The sequence below is a fragment of the Priapulus caudatus genome, unplaced genomic scaffold (genome assembly GCF_000485595.1).
Source record: "Priapulus caudatus unplaced genomic scaffold, Priapulus_caudatus-5.0.1 Scaffold281, whole genome shotgun sequence".
In the NCBI taxonomy this organism is placed as follows: Eukaryota; Metazoa; Priapulida; class Priapulimorpha; order Priapulimorphida; family Priapulidae; genus Priapulus; species Priapulus caudatus.
In genome coordinates, this window is record NW_014577342.1 from 186,180 (window position 1) to 197,918 (window position 11,739).

The 11,739-nt window shown below is 47.2% G+C and overlaps 2 protein-coding genes across 2 annotated transcripts in view; both read right to left on the reverse strand.

Moving 5' to 3' along the window:
• Nucleotides 1-1,730, reverse strand: part of LOC106808490 (glycine-rich cell wall structural protein 1.8-like) — a 2,144-nt gene extending 414 nt beyond the window's left edge. Inside the window, exon 1 of the mRNA XM_014811230.1 lies at nucleotides 1,577-1,730. Coding sequence (XP_014666716.1) covers nucleotides 1,577-1,730 — 154 coding nt within the window. The remainder of the gene's footprint in view (nucleotides 1-1,576) is intronic.
• A 5,636-nt stretch (nucleotides 1,731-7,366) lies between these two features.
• The window catches only part of LOC106808491 (uncharacterized transmembrane protein DDB_G0289901-like), a 65,126-nt gene continuing 60,753 nt past the window's right edge, over nucleotides 7,367-11,739 (reverse strand). The window contains exons 2-4 of the mRNA XM_014811231.1: nucleotides 8,711-9,237; nucleotides 8,054-8,303; nucleotides 7,367-7,944 (exon numbers count right to left, since the gene is read on the reverse strand). Of these exons, the coding sequence (XP_014666717.1) occupies nucleotides 7,367-7,944; nucleotides 8,054-8,303; nucleotides 8,711-9,237 (1,355 nt within the window). The remainder of the gene's footprint in view (nucleotides 7,945-8,053; nucleotides 8,304-8,710; nucleotides 9,238-11,739) is intronic.

Here is an 11,739-nt window from a genome sequence, read left to right on the forward strand (position 1 = left end):
AGCAGTTTTAGAATAGATTTAATACCATGGAAATTTTTCGAGTGGGGGTGATTGTCCGTGGGTTTATTGTCCAGGGAATGATTGTCTGGGGTGAATGTGAGAGGGGGAATTGTTCGGGGGGTGATTGTCCGTGGGTTTATTGTCCAGGGAATGATTGTCTGGGGGTGAATGTGAGAGGGGAATTGTTCGAGGGGGGTGATTGCCCGTGGGTTTATTGTCCAGGGAATGATTGTCTGGAGTGAATGTGAGAGGGGGAATTGTTCGAGGGGGGTGATTGCCCGTGGGTTTATTGTCCAGGGAATGATTGTCTGGAGTGAATGTGAGAGGGGGAATTGTTCGGGGGGGGTGATTGTCCGTGGGTTTATTGTCCAGGGAATGATTGTCTGGGGGTGAATGTGAGAGGGGGAATTGTTCGGGGGGCGTGATTGTCCGTGGGTTTGTTGTCCAGAGAATGGTTGTCTGGGGTGAATGTGAGAGGGGAATTGTTTGGGGAAGGAGCGTAATTGAACGGGAGTTAATTGTCCGGGGGTAATAGTCAGGTGGTGATTGTCTGGGGGTCGGTGAGGGGAGGGTAATTGTACGGGGGTAATAGTCAGGTGGTTATTTTAGAACCTATACATATACACATATATAATATATTACTACTTCAGGATTGTGCTGTTCCAAACTAATACTAATACAAACTAATATAATGGAATGGAAATATAGATACAACTTCCGTGTGTGCGCAACAGAAATAACCGTGAATATAAAATCACAGACGACATTGTCAGATAATGGCTGCTCGAGAAATGCCACGCCAGCGTCAACACACAAATTCACAGCTTCAGCGGTCACGTGAGAACGTCATGTGACCAAGCGGCTTCTTTGCATGTAATACACATCACACGCACGCACGTACGAGCGCAGCGCGCACGAACGCACGCACATGCATATACCCGTAACTTCTATGCATTTGAGCCATCATGGCATCATAGACGTTAAACATTGTCGATGTTAAACATTATACAACGGCGTCGGAGCAGCACTTATATTATAACCATCTAGCTGCCTGGTTTTTGTTATATTAGAAATACACAAATGAGAGATGATTTCTAATTTACATAATCCTGCGTATATTATAGCTATGTGGCTTTCTTTTTTGTTACCTTTATGCAAAATGCACTTCTCATAGCCGATGATTTAATTTCCACTTTAGATGACTAATAAACTATGACTAATTTTCCAGTATGTTTATTCATAATCGAGCTAGTCTATTTTAATAATATTTTTTTTAGCATTTTCATAATTAACGTGTATGTAAGAGTAAAAGAATACTGCACGAAACTACTGCACTAAAACTTATAGTGAAATAATAAAATATTAATACAGTGTAAGTGAAAGACTATACTTTCGTCGACGATAATACCTTTACATCAGAGAAAATTACAGACAAGTGCACGCATAAAACGTAATTAATTTTCTTTGCAAACCTCATATAACTTTACGCCTTATTGTTAGCTTCTAAGAATTGTATCGTAGAAATAGTATTTCCTTCCCAATGTCTCCGTACAAACAACATGATCGCTTCACAAACGCGACAGCTTCTTGTTTCTCGCGCGGAGCTGTCGCCTCAGAATCTTTCCGGATGCCGACTTGGGAATCTCGCTGACAAACTCGATGCCTTCTCGTAGCCGCTTCTGCGCCACCACGTGCTCTTGCAGGTAGCTGTGCAGATCCTCTTCACACATCTTCATACACATCTTCTTTCACCGCCGGCAGGTCTAAGGCTGTCTACCTAGGCTGTCTACCTAACGTAAACCTAGGTTTAACCTAACCTAGGTTTAACGTAACCTAGGTTTAAGGCTGTCTACCTAACGTTACCGGCTGTCTACCTAACGGACGCGGGAAAACTGACTGTCTACTTAAGGACTGCCTTTACATACGGACGTATATATTACAATTTTAGCAAATGTGTTCTTAACAACACATTTAAGCTTTATCATATTTAAAAATGTTACAAGTCAATAGACTGAGGACACCTCTACTAGATAAACACGACATAATTATAAATTTCATTAAGAAAACGAAGTTATAGCATGCTAAACATTAGGTAGACAGCAAATATGTCTACCTAACAAATCTGTCTACATAACGGCTGGTTTTTTTTACACCCGATGTCTACATATGGTAGGATTAAGATATATATATATAATATATATATATATATATATATATCCGTGTGTGCGTGCGTGCGTGCGTGCGTGCGTGCGTGCGTGCGTGCATGCATGCGTGCGGCGTGTGTGTGTATGTGTATGTGTGCGTGTGTGCGTGTGTGTGTGTGTGTGTGTGTGTGTGCGTGTGTGTGTGTGTGTGTGTGTGTGTGTGTGTGTGTGTGTATGCTTGTCTGTATGTTTGGGTGTCTAAATGATTGTCCGTCGGTTCGTTTTTTCGCTATATTGGTGAATTAATTGGTTGACCAGTCAACAGAGTCCATGCATCTATTTATCCATCATGTTAACATGGTGAGATCGGTTAGGACATCATAACAAACGGTGATGTTTCTCGCCAAATAAATTTATTTTCATAACGGCTCGGTGCTATAGCCGTAAATCTAGAATTTTCAGAACACATAATTGTAGTCGAAATATATAGGCTTACATGTGTAGCTGCAGGCGTGTACGCTGCAGATGTTCGACGTATGTTGAGAGCAGGAGCGTGTGAGCACTGTGTACACTTGGTGTGTGGGTGGAAACTTGTGTTCATGTTCGAGCGTGTTTGTGTGTCAATTGTCGGCACAGAGGTGAAATCGGTGTATGTAGTGTATCTGTATGAGTGAAAAGCGAGACTGTAGACATACCATGGGTTTATTTTACTCAATCGTGTTGAACGTTAGGTATTTTCCTGTTTTGGGGTGACTGTAAGACACCTCCAGTTTGAAAGCGGTTATGAGTGTCCTACAAAATGTAGTTCCTGTAATATTCTTATTTCTCGTATAAATGTCGAGGTCCATTGTGTGTCCTATGTATTTTTGAAAGGAGAGTGGTGTACGAATTACTGCGTAAATCCATACAAGTTTATCTCATTGTAGTTTTGTATGTTCCAGCGTATTAATACATGTATTGGGTGAGGGACTTGTGTTTTTGTGCGACCATATGCTTTCGACCTGGCGGGTTTACGATTTTTTCAACCAGAACTTGCAGAAGGCTCAAAGTCGTTGACTGTAACGGCGGGTCAATAAACGAGACCCGTGCTGACAATAGCTCTACTTGTGAATTCTCTCGAAACCTGCGACCCGCCGTTACAACATGCATAACCTTTCCATTTCTTTTGTGATGCCATCATTCTATGCGCGAACATCGCGTGTGATTTAGCGCATTTTCTCACTGAATTGCGTTCCGTTTTTTAATTATAATATTCATCGCCTCAAAGCATTCAGGGATGATGGAAGGCTAAATACTGATTTACGCTAAGCAGCGATGTCTGTCGCAATAATACAAGTGAATGATTTAAGCGTCCTCCTGTTATAATTGTTCCGTAGTCCACACAAAATACAATGAGAATTTTTGCTTCGCGCAAATATCAAAGCAGCTGGCTTGCCATTATCTGGCATCGAGGGAGTTATATATGCGCTTACACCGTAATCCTTAGTTGCGTGTATGAATTTCAGCGGGTGTGTATTCTAACAACGATTGAGATTGAGATTGAGTCCAAACTTACGGTCACGTGGACGGGGTGTAAGCTACATTCATATGTTTATTTCAGGGCTACACTCTAGTTCCAAAGGCGAAGTTTCATCGGCCATGTATTCTCGCATTGTGCCATATCGTGTGACGTTCGCTCATTAATTTTGAACCCAGCTGGAATCAATAAAGGTTATACACGGTGTCACGTCTCGTTAGAAGTACAAGTAATGCTCGGCTACGACCACGGGTATGCGCGATTTCACATGAGATGACATTTCTCGATGCACCACACACCTGCGTCAAATGATGAGTATGAATCGAAAAGAGATGTGAAATATTGCGACGCTTGATGCGCTGATCCTTTCATTCTTTACGTCAAGGTTTTCTACACGGTCTAATACTGAGCGGCTTCGTCGAATGCGCCATTCCGGTTTCGTTGAGCTATAGCACTAGCCGCTATTTACCAACTGCTCCTTGCATGGTGAATAGACGCACACATGGTATGCGCTCGTTTTGGCATTCGCACTGTGATTTTGTTATGTTGAATGTGCGTAAACGAGTGTATACATTTCACATGGGCACGATAAGCGTGATTTTGTTTGTGATAATTGCGTAAGCCAAAAATTACCAACATCGTCTGGCTGTCGACGGAGACTTTATTTATTCATTCGACTAAATATATGTGTGCCGAATATATTATGCACTTATCATGCAGTAATATGTAAACCTCGACACATGGGCAGCTCTCTTATGCTTACTACAAAGATTAGAGATGAACCGAAACGTCGTATGTATACATTGTATATTGTATACCATGTATACATTGTATATTGTATACATTGTATATTGTATACATTGTATATTGTATACATGTATACATTGTATACATTGTATATATCGCATGTGCCGGGACTTACATAATTTCACGTTGACATGCAGAATATTGTATGTCGCGTCGGTATAGAAAATACTGTGTATATGCGCATCATAATTATGCTGTAGCAATTGCTCACAGATGCACTGCGGGTTTTACATTTTCGATATATGCGGGTAAAACACGCATGCGGCTGTACCCGCGCCAGCCACTCTCCTCGTGCGGCACTTACAGCGACGTGAGATGGAGGAACCGTGATTAGAGGAAGAAGACAGATAGGAAAAAGGAAATAATCAGGATGAGGAAGAGCGTGAGAGCGACAGCGAGTGAAAGAGAGTGATAGAGTGTGTGCGAGAGAGCAAATTTAAAGAGGAAATAATGAGAGATAAAGAGAGAGAGAGAGAGAGAGAGAAAGAGAGAGAGAGAGAGAGAGAGAGAGAGAAAAGAGAGAAACGAGGAGAAAGCGAAGAGAGTGGGGAAAGGCGAAACGCTAAATAAGAATAAAATATATAGGTCGCGGAGGGCGGGACATATTTCCAAGCCCGTAAGCTTTTCTTATTACGTTTTTTTCCAAGTTAACGCAAATCTATTACTCTTCCCCACTTTAATTGACAAATATTAGTGTAACTGGAAAAGTGTAATGCGATAGCTTCTGCTATAACTGTTCAATTACGGTGAGTCAAATACGTCTCAGCGATCAAGGAGCTTTCAGTTAAATATTTCAGCCAGCTTTCGCAGCTAGCACGTGTGCGCCTCAGAAAATGTTGCCCTCGAGCCTTCCGCTGAACTAGCAAGGATTGGAATGGGGTTGAAACCATAAGCGGGAGCTTCACGCAAGCGCCTATTGGTGATATCAGAGTGTTAATGTCAGTGAACATTCGTCTCTATTTATTTACTATTGAAGAATGCGTACATCGTCCATCTGCTTGCCACCGGAAATTTAGCGAACTGTATAATGATAAGTCTACGTATAGCTTCAAAGGCATATAATTAAACAGTAGCAGGGCCTTAGATATGACGTAGCCGTGTGATTGCGGCACAGACTGTGTGCATGCTTGCGGTTTTTTTATACAACCAAACACATGTCCATCTTGTTACTACCCGACAAAGTCGCATCAGCGAAAGTATATTTGTACACATTTTTGCTGCCATGTATCTACGCGTGGTGCTTGATTCTGTTGTCGAGAAAAAATTAATTATCCCTGCAGCGAGGAAGCTTTTGGAAATCATTTCAATGGATTACTCTCACATCAGGAAAATCATTTGCGCGAAGAATACTAATATCAGGAGTGTTGATAATATATCTATAATTATACAGTCCTGATTTATCAGGCCGAAAAAAACTGCCTTTTCGAGTAACAGCGAAGCATGCGTTGCTATTTTACGCCTCTATGTTGTATCTACCATATCGTCATGCACTCACATAGGAATTACTGATCAAAGTGTTTCTATTACAATACTCGATCCATTGTGTTCTTATGATGCTTAAGTAGGCTAACTAGCTAGCGTGTGTCGTCATACACAGTTCGGCCCATCAAAGAATTTCAGACCCTATGCTGCCACGTGGCTTTTACGTATTGCTTTCCGAAGGAAGGCCTAGATAGGAATATCCGTAAAGAAAACTTTTACAGCACTAATTATCGAGGGAATGTGACGCTAATTCATTTGCCGTGAATACAGGCAAGGCGCGGCAGCGGACGCGAACTGAACATGTGGCCAGTCACTACCTGCGATGTGCAGTCATAGCCGGCAGCGATGTGCAGATCCACTACCGAGCAGATGCGCAGGTCACTACCGCACTGCGCAGTCGTAGGGACGTTGTGGCACAACCGGCACAATCGGGTCACTCGCGCACGTGCCAGTATAACGCGCACGTCGCAGCACTACCGGCACGATGCGCAGGCACGTGACCGGCAACATGTGCAGTGCCTACCGGCAGCGATGGGGCAGCCAGCACTACCGGCAGCGATGTGCAGTCATACCGTACCGATGCGCAGTCCATAGCCGCAAACGTTCGGCATCTACAGCGCACGATGCCAGTCACTACCCGCACGATGGGCAGTTCACTACGGCACAGGGATGCGCAGGCGCACTACCGGCGCGATCGCAGTCACTACCAGGCACGAGTGCGCAGGTCAAACAGGGCACGATGTTCAGTACACTACCGGCACGATGCGCCAGCTCACTACCGGCACGAATGCGCAGTCCACTACCCGGCACGGGCATGTGCAGGCACTACGGCACGATGCGCAGCTCACTTACCGGGCACGATGCGGCAGATCACTACCGGCACGATGTGCAGGCACTACGCGGCACGATGCGCAGTCACTACCGCACGATGCGCAGTCACATAACCGCACGAATGCGGCAGATCATTCTACTGGCACGTATGCGGCAGTCACTACTACCGCACGATGTGCAGTCACTACCGCGCACGATGCGCAGATCACTACCGCACGAATGTGCAGTCACTACCGGCACGATGCGCAGTCAGCTACGCGGCAGCGATGCGCAGGTCACTACCGCACGATGCGCTGTCGATTACCCGGCACGATGCGGCTGAATTAACGCCAATTAAAAGTGCCATAACCGCAAATCCCAGCTTTTCCTTGCTCTTCCGCCGGCTTCGCCGCCGTGATCCCCCGTGATTCGCAACCGTGCTTTCCCCGTGCTTCCCCCGTGATTACCACGCGTGCTTCCTCACCGTGCTTCCCCCGTGCTCCCCGTGCTTTCCCCGTGCTCCGCGCCGTGCTTCCACTGTCTTCCCCCCGTGGTTCACCGTACTCCCCGTGGCTCCCGTGCTTCCCCCGTGCTTCCCCGCGTGCTTTCACCGTGCTTCCCATGCTTCGACGTGCTTTAACGACCGTGCTTTCACGGCTCTTCCCCCGTGCTTCCCCGTGCTTCCAACCGTGCTTCCCCCGTGTCCGCCGGTGCTTCCCCGTGCTTGCCCGCGGCTCCCCACCCCGTGCTTCACCGTGCTTCCCGCCGTCTTCCTACCTGGCTCCTCGTGCTTTCCCCGTGCTTTCCCCGTGCTTAACACGTGCTTCCCCCGTGCTTCCCGCCGTTGCTTCCACCAGTGCTTCACCGGCTTGACCCCCGTGCTTTCCCCCGTGTTCCCCCGTGCTCCCCTCGTGCTTCCAGCGTGCTTCCACCGTGCTTTCCCCTGCTTACCACTGTGCTTCACCGTGCTTCCGACCGTGCTTCCACCGTGGCTTCCGACGTCTAACCACCGTGCTTCCCCGTTGCTTCCCTCCTGCTCCCTCCGCGTGGCTTCACCGTGCTTCCTCCGTCTTCCCCGTGCTTCCCCCGTCTTCCACGTGCTCCACCGTGTTTCCAACGACGTGCTATCCAACGCGTGGCTTCCCCACGTGCTTTTCCCCGTGGTCCCGCCGTGCTTCCCCCGTGCTTCCACGTGCTTACACACCCGCGTGCTTCACCGTGCTTCCCCCGGTGCTTGCCCCCGTGCTTCCACGTGCTCCGCCGTGCTTCACCGTGACTCCGCCGCGTGGCTTACCCCCGCCGTGCTTCCCCGTGCTTCCCCTGTGCTTCCCCCCGTGCTTCTCCCAATGCTTCCCATGCTTCCACGTCTTCCACTGTGCTTCACTCACCGTGCTTCGACCGTGCTTACACTGTGGCTTGCCTCCCGATGCTTCTCTCGTGCTTCCAACCTGTGCTTCCACACAGACCGTGTTCCCCACGACCGTGTTTCCCTGTGCTTCCACCGTGCTCCCCCGTGCTTTTCTCGCGTGCTTTCCCCGTGGCTTCTACCGTGCTTCCAACCGTGCTTCAGCCGTGCTCCCCCGTGCTTTCCCCGTGTTCCCCCTCGTGCTCCCCGTGCTTCCACCAGTGCTTCCCCGTACTTCCACCCGTGCTTCCACCGTGCTTACTCCGTGCTTCTGCTCGTGGCTTCCAATGTGCTTCACGTGCTTCCCCACCGTGTTTCCCCCGTCTTCCAGCGCGGTGGCTTCCCCGTGCTCCCCCCCTGCTTCACCGTGCTCCCTCCGTGCTTATCCCCCCGTGCTTCGCCTGCTTCCACCGTGCTTTACCACCGGGTGCTTCCCCCGTCTTCCCCGTCGTCCCCTCGTGCTTCCCCGTGCTTCACCGCTTGCTTCCGCCGTGCTTTCCGCGTGCTTCCCCGGCTTCCCGCGTCTTAACCCCCGTGCTTTCGCACCGTGCTGTGCCGACCGGTGGCTTGCCACGCGTGCTTCACCCGTGCTTCCCTGTGCTTCTCTCGTGCTTCAAATGTGCTTCCACCGTGCTTCCCCCGTTTCCCCCGTGCTTCCCCGTGCTCGCCACCCGTGCTTCCACCGTGCTCCTGCCGGCTTTCCCGTGCTTTCCCCGTGCTTCCACGTGCTTCCACCGTGCTCCACCGTCGCTTTCCCACCGTGCTCCGACCGTGCGCGCCACTCGTGCTTCCCCCCGGCTTCCACCGTGCTTTACATACACGTCTTAACCACGCGTGCTTCCACCGTGCTTCCAACGCGGTGCCTTCCAACCGGCTTCCCACCGTGCTTACCCAGCCGTGCTTCCCCCGTGCCCCTCGTGGCTTCACACCGTGCTTCCCGCGCGGTGCTTCCACCGTGCTTCCCACCGTGCTTCCACGTGCTTCCACCGGTGGCTTCCCCGCCGAGTGTTCAACGTGCTTCCTCCGTGAATTCCCCCGTGCTTCCACTGTGCTTCCACCGTGCTTCCCCCGTGCTTCCACCGCACAGTGATTACTTGCGTTCACGTAGGAAGCGATGTATTACTTGTCGTGGACGCGATGCGGGCGTGATCGTCCGTCTGATGCGCGCGTCTGTGTGTGTAGGTGCGTGCATGCGATCGTGCGTGTGCGTGTCCATTTGTGTTTATACAGTTCCTACTGTAAGTTCGTATATGTGCGTATGTATGCATATATGTGCGTATGTATGCATATATGTGCGTATGTCTGTGTGTGTGTGCTGTTGTGTTAATTCCACGTTCACATTATCTGAGAGAAGTGCAATTATTATACGGCTATAGTGACCGCCTGTGTGGTCTAGGCTACTCCGCCATTCACATAATCACACTGCCGAGGCTTGAAATTTATTGTAAATCTAAGTAACGAATGCTGTAATCATCAATCTGATGATACGATTTCAGCCGATAATTGCTAAATTTTCATACCGTATAGATACACTAATTCGATTTAAGCGCCATCCTAACGATAAAAAGCATTACCGTGTGCGTATTCATATCCATATAACGCCCACGCTTTTTCGCCGCAAGGTATATAGCAGTAAGTATAACGAATGGCACAGAGGCAGCTAGTTTCTATTTTATTTATTTTAATGGGTGTATGCGTTTAATGCGTGTTATGGGTAGCACGTATGCATGTGCGCGTGGTCGCGTGGTCACGTTCGAAGATGCGAGTGCTGAAGGCAGTTGCATGATTAGAGTAGAATAATTAGATGAGCGAGTTTCTGACCTGGGGCCCGTTATCAGAAACTTTGTAAAGTTACGATTAATTTTAAAACTAATGTTAATGTTAAGAGAAAAGTTAATAGCGTTGACAGAAACCTATCGTAACTAAACTTACGATAACTTACGTAACTTACGATAACAGGAACTTCATCACAAGGCTGGTGATTGGATGAGAATCGATCACAAAATTTAGATTCATACACATTTATTGTACATCACAGTAATTTATGCATATTATGATGGCTAACCACATATAAATAATATTTGATGAAAAACGACGTGGTCATGAATTTATTCTGTACAACAAGACAAATTCTCACACTGTATAACGCGAGACGCGAGAGTCATGGCAAGCGTGGCATTCCTTTAAAACAAGAGAACAAATGCCATACGCCATTTGTAAATGTTTTGACACTTTTGTTTTGCTTCACGATCGGTAGATAATTAATGTTTTTGACGTGTTTTTCAAGAAAAACACATGATATTACTCATTAATATAAAATATAAGATCACAATAATTGTAATTCTTAGTCTAAATGTGTTATTTTCATCTTAATATTAAAGTTAAGGGAGGGTCTAGGATCTCTTAAGTTAAGAGAAAAGTTACGAAAATTTTTAATTCTCTTAACTTTACGAAGTTTCTGTCAACGTTCTAAGAGAAAAAGTTAATGTTAAGATTAATGTTAAGACTAATTTGTTTCTGACAACGGGCCCCTGGGCTTGCGCACGCATCATTATCATAGATCTATGTTAACAGGCAATCTACGCACGCACTCTTCGCGTGATGCTGACGTGAGTGAAGCACAGACAAACTGTGTGTCAGACTCAACTGCACTCCACACTTATCTGCCAAACGCACAAACGTCTGCTGTTCGCATTTATCAAGTAGATTTCATCGCCGTGGTCGCCATTGCGCCCAATGCCTTAGCCTGCACGCTCGCTCTATAGGCGTTTGTACTGGGACGCGAACCCAGCGGCACGTCAACGCGTCGATATTCGAGTCTATACATTAAATCAGAGCTTGACGATCGTGGATTGATTGCCCGTGATAATGGCCAGCGAGACTTGTTTATCTTGACATACTATACTATAGATTCAAACGCCGCGTGCATCTCCTCGAGCTTCAGAAATGCGCTGCGCGAGAGCAATTTTTTTGCTAGTTTAATCGATGAAATTGAAGATGGTTGTATGAGAGTGCATGCGGCGCGACGCGAGGCTGCGAGGATATTGAATGATGCTAATATAGATACGGTTATCTATCGAACGTTGTTCGTAGATATGTCATGTAGAGAAGTTAAGACACATACACAGTCACCCACCGTACGCACGTACGAGTGCTTATGTTGTATTGTACATTGTGCGTTGTAATTAACCAGTAGCGCTTCTAGCCAGGCGATGCATTGGCTTGTGTTCTGGCCTGGTGGTTCGTTGTTGTTTTGGTAATGACACGGGGCTAGCCCCGCCAAGGTCCGGTCGGTAATGACGAAAAACGGTCGGATTGAACAATGTACAAAACAACACTTATATGCACGGACGTGCGCGCACACGCACGCATGCACGCACCAATACACACAAGAACAAAATAATAAAACATATTATATATATATATATATATAAATAGAGAAAGTGGTTGAAAGAAAGAGGGAGAGAGAGAAGGGAGAGTGAGGTAAAGGAGAGGTAGGATGAGATAGATAGATAGATAGACAGACAGACAGATAGACAGACAGACAGACAGACAGACAGACAGACAGACAGACA